Genomic DNA, 5,025 nt, shown 5'->3' with positions numbered 1-5,025 from the left:
TGTATCTATGTATATTATATATGTACTTTATTTATACTTTATATATGTATGTATACTATCGTGCGTATACATATACATATATATATATATATACATATAAGAATACAGGGTTTTATATAAATGCATATATATGTATGTATGCATATATAAACATACAAATATATATACACGCATATATATATATATATATATATATATATATATATATATATATATATATATTTCTACCTATCACACTGCGTTGCTGGGAATCATCACCTGACAGCGATCATTTGATGATTTATATCACACTGGGATCTTTCATATCATTTTCCTTTTTGTCTCACCGCACTATGTAACAACAGCAACGGAGAAGAATCATAGAAACTTGGAGAACTTGGGCACACTCGTTAACTCAACTATCATTTATGTGTGCACACGGTTAGGAGGCGTCGAAGGGGATCATGTGCGTGCGTGCGGGGCTGCGTGCGTACGTACACGCTTGAGTAGATGGGTGGGTGTGCGAGCGTGCTCGGATCTCCAGATCGGGTGGTTCTACACGATGTTCGCACGCGTTGGTGGCGGTAGTGGTGGTGGTGGTAATGGTGATGGCGGTAGTGGTGGTGGTGTTGATGGCGGTGGCGGTGGCAGCGGCGGCGTTGGCGGTGGCGGCAGTTGGGATGGTAACGGCGGCGGTCGTCGGAGTTCCGGATATCGCGGTCTCGGTCACGCCGACGTTGGCTCGCCGTTATTACTCCAACCTGGATGAGAACTTCGTGGAGCTCGTTCAGGGCGAGTAGTGATTACCGTAATCGCCGTGGTTGCCGTCGTAGCCGTCGTTGCCGTCGTTGCTCCGTAAGGGTTCTGATACCGGTGTGCCTCTGTCCAGCTCGCTGACGACGCTACGCCGCACCTGAAACATAATTGTCCGAAGGGTTAGTTAGTTATGGGCTGTCCTGACGTTCGTCCATTATAGGATGGTCGTACGTATGCGTTCACGGGGTTAACGGGATTGTCATCTACGTAGGCTTTATTGCCAATAAGATTCGATAGCGAACGCGAGCGACGGAGTCACTTCCCCGACGACGACTGGTACCCGCGACTGACGGGGGTCGTCGCCAGTGACAGACGCCGAACCCGCCGCCGGAGTCAAAACACGCGGCCACGTGACTAGAGACATCGTCCCGGCGGCCAGCGATTAGAGCGAATTCCCGTGCACAAGGGTATCTTCGGCGACGGTGTTCCGCGTGGGCGGACATGAACGATCGCCTAAGTTCACGGAGTCAACGAGAACAAAACGAAGTTGTCTCGCGATCCCTTTTCCCAAAGCCGCTGATATTCTTTTTTTGGCAGCTTGTTGGGCACCCGAGGCACTGCCCTTACTTCGTAAGACGGCGCACTCGGTAATCTCGGTAATTCTTTCACGCTTTTTTCACCCGGTAATGATGGAGCTTCCGATGAGAGAGACGGAGGCATGGAGCATCTCTTCGCGCACGATTTACGGGGCGCATATGAGGCTGAAATTCCCGTTGGAAGAGTGGCGGCGTTAATAGCTTGCAGATTCGCGATCTTACTATTGCGTTTGTCTATGGCGCTTGCTCTAGCAACCTAATATGCTATTATTATGTTTATCATTGTTATCATTGTTATAATTATTATCATTTTTGTCGTCGTCGTTGTTGTTGTTGTTGTTGTTGTTGTTGTTGTTGTTGTTGTTGTTATTATTGTTGTTGTTGTTGTTGTTGTCATTATCATGGACCTTAGAGTTTTGTACGTAAATTGAACGTTGTAGGAAATATTCCCAATATTCGTTAGGTCGCGAATTCTTATAAATTAATTCGAGCTGTGATTATGCAGTAAATGCTCCTTGGCTTGGCTCATTGAATTGAAAAGTTATATCACATTTGATTCAAAGCCTTCCCCATTAGCTAATAATGTAATTCTATTTATATTTATGATACGTTTGCTCTCAAAATTTCTACATTTCGCAATTTTCCTAAAACTAAACTCTCATAAAATCATTTTTCATATTATCATTATAATAGAATTTCGTTTGGATTGTACATATGACTATTAATGAAGCGTTGACATTGAAATTTAAGGAATTTGTATAGTGAGATATAAAGATTTATATGTAAGAAACGAAGGATAGATTAATGTTCCATCTTTGTAGGCCTCTTCTATTCATTTATTTATTTTCTTTGTTGAAATTATAATTAAATGATGCATTGGGAAATTTACTTTCGCAGAAAAATTGCCCACTTTTCCGTGAAAAATAAAATCAACGAAAAATAATACCTGAATATAAATGAAATACAAAAATGTTGTAAAGCTAATTTAATGGCGTATTAACAGCTTACCAATAAATTATGACAAATTCTTAAAATTATTAAAATAGGCCTGACAAAATAGTCGAAATCTGTAACATCGTTCCTCCACTAATTATAGATCGCATATTTAAATAGTTTTGATATTTCAGTAGATTAAATATTCATTCCTACACTCTAATAGATCAATATTATATTTAAAATGCTTGTATCGAATAAAATTTCTTTTCGTTATAAATATTTTTAGCTTATAATAAGTTTCTCGTTATTGGGTTAAAAATCAAATTTAAAGTCTCATCTTTTTGCCATATATTCCCTAACTTTTCATTAAAGATCTATGAAAACACCATCGACAGCTCACTAATTAAACAATTAATTCAACTTGATACACAATATATATTCAGATTTAATGCACAAAGTTAATTACACGTTTGTTCGTTTTATTCAAGTCCTTAGGATAAATCCTTAGCTCAAAGAATTTCCTCGCCTTAAACAGTTTATTATAAATATGTAAATGTAATACGCTCGGCCAATGCTCGTCCGTTAAAATTTTCCTTGACAAACGCCAACAATACGAAATGTGCGTATTAATTGACTAAATTAGAATAAAGAGACGAACGATTGAGTTTTCGGACTTAGTAGGCTAAGATTAAGTGACATAGAAATTTCGTGGCTTTAGAGAAGTCTGGGATTTCTATATTGAAAATGTCAGGCTAAGTAGGTGCGCTAAAATTACTTATCAGTCGATACGAAAAATCGAAAATCCATTTCTTTAGCGAACGATCGATAATAAGAAGGGACACGAATCTTCCCTACCGACTGCCGAGCCTTCGGCCGCCTATAGATCCTTTCTCGTCCTACCCACCCAGCAGGATCGAAAACTCTCTCGATATCGTAGGTAACTGCCAACGAGTGCCAAGCTCATTTTTATCATAATATCATAGGGAGAAGGGCGATCTGGTGGATTAAATCCATGCTAAACATTAATGCAAAAGCATCGTCAAAGGGGGAGATTGTCGATTGTGTATGAGGTGGTGATGTGGGTGCCGGGGTGGGGTAGGAGTACAATAAGTCATAGCTCGGCGTCACGACTGCGCCTTCAGAATATTATTAGCTCCCGCCTAAGATTGAGTGTGCAATTTCCGTCGGCCATGTACGTAAATTATCGCAGGAAGAGATGCTGGGAGGAAAGGAAAAAAAGGAACGAGGTGCCGAAGGACGAGAGGCACAATTAAATAGCAAAGAAAACAAGGAAGCACTGGCCGCCACACTCCATATATTGTTTCGATAAAGTCGAAAAGTCCGAGAGACGCCATAAACAACTTGCTAGAAAGCGGCTCACTATAGGCCGCCGCAAGAACCCGATGAATTGAAAAGGACGATAAGCTCGTGCGAAAATTGAATGCCCCGAGTATCCAGCCGCGTGTACCCACACGTAGCCGGCACCATTGTCACACTCCGTGAAGGGAAAAAGCGGGCGCGCAACGTGAGGAGATAAGCGCGCCCGAGCGAGCATTCGCGAATATAGAATAAAACGAGCCGGGCGCGTAACGACCTCTCGCTCTCTTCCACCAGATTCATCTATCCGGCTCTATCTCGCTCTCGGGCAACGGGTTCGGTATGGGGCGCGAGCGCGCGAGGGGAGCCGGGATCGGAAGGACTCTTGGGAGTTTGCGCGACGTACGGTGGGAGCGCGGGGTGGAGGACGTAGCCGAGGATGAGGGGCGATGGGAGAGCGATGCGGGGGACGACGATGGGCTGGTGTTTGAGCGGTGTAGAGACGGGTTTAGGAGGAAGCGGGGAGTGCGAGCGAGAGTGAGTGAGAGAGAGAGGAGCTCGGGCCCGACACGGGACGATCGCGATTAACATTCCGGCCGCTAGCTCGCTGTTCACACGGCGCTTTCATTAATTCCAGCGTATTGATTCCACGGATTGATGAATGGCCGCCGATAGCGATTCCATGCCGAAGCTATACGTCCCGCGTATAAATTTCCCTCCCTCCGCCCGCCCTCCTGTCCAAGATTTGAACTCAATTCTCCGGCATCGGCGCTACCGGCCTTTCCCAACTTTGCCTTGGTAACCATTGACTCGGGAGCGGGATGGTCCCAGCACTCGGTAGGCTGTGGAATGGTTGATCGTCGATTGCGATGGGGTTGGGATGGGGTGGGGTGAGGCGGAGGCGAGCAGTCTACGGGTGCTCTTCCGCCTAAAACAAATTCAACTTCCCAGCTCGTTCGTACTGGAATTTCGTGGGACGAATAATGATTTGCCGTTTAACTCGGCGTAGGCTATTTCGCGAAATGTCGCTTAACCCCTCGTGACTCATCTGATTACGGATTTTGCCGATCGAGCGGCAGTCAGCACGACTCGGCCAGCACGGAACTCGTCCTTTTCCTTTTTCATAATCGTGCGCGTCTCGATACTTTACGAAAGTCATAATGCCGACGTAGAGACTAATGACGTTGCGCGCTGCGACACGAGCCTGCAAACATTGCCGAAATTTAATTCCCCCACTTTCGTTGCGCCAAAGAGAGATGGATGTGGAGTAGCGGCATTGTGCACGGATTCGACATGTATAGGGCTGGACTGGTCCAGCGAGCGATATTTAATCATTGAATCGCGACTTGACTCAATTTTCCCACCCAAATTCATTTAGTCCAATTTAGACGACAATGAGGAAGCGGCTTCTCCCGCGTTCTATCCCCCCCCCCCCCCCGCC

At 44.8% G+C, this 5,025-nt stretch overlaps 1 protein-coding gene across 1 annotated transcript in view; it reads right to left on the bottom strand.

Annotated features, from left to right (window-relative positions):
- Positions 1-643: 643 nt before the first annotated feature.
- LOC105363006 (uncharacterized) overlaps positions 644-5,025 on the bottom strand; it is a 174,420-nt gene continuing 170,038 nt past the window's right edge. The window contains exon 3 of the mRNA XM_011500576.1: positions 644-892. Coding sequence (XP_011498878.1) covers positions 767-892 — 126 coding nt within the window. The 3' untranslated portion in view covers positions 644-766. The remainder of the gene's footprint in view (positions 893-5,025) is intronic.

The sequence above is a fragment of the Ceratosolen solmsi genome, unplaced genomic scaffold, assembly GCF_000503995.2.
Source record: "Ceratosolen solmsi marchali unplaced genomic scaffold, CerSol_1.0 scaffold56, whole genome shotgun sequence".
NCBI lineage: Eukaryota > Metazoa > Arthropoda > Insecta > Hymenoptera > Agaonidae > Ceratosolen > Ceratosolen solmsi.
Note: the sequence above shows the minus strand (reverse complement) of the source record. Positions and strands in the feature narration are given on the sequence as shown.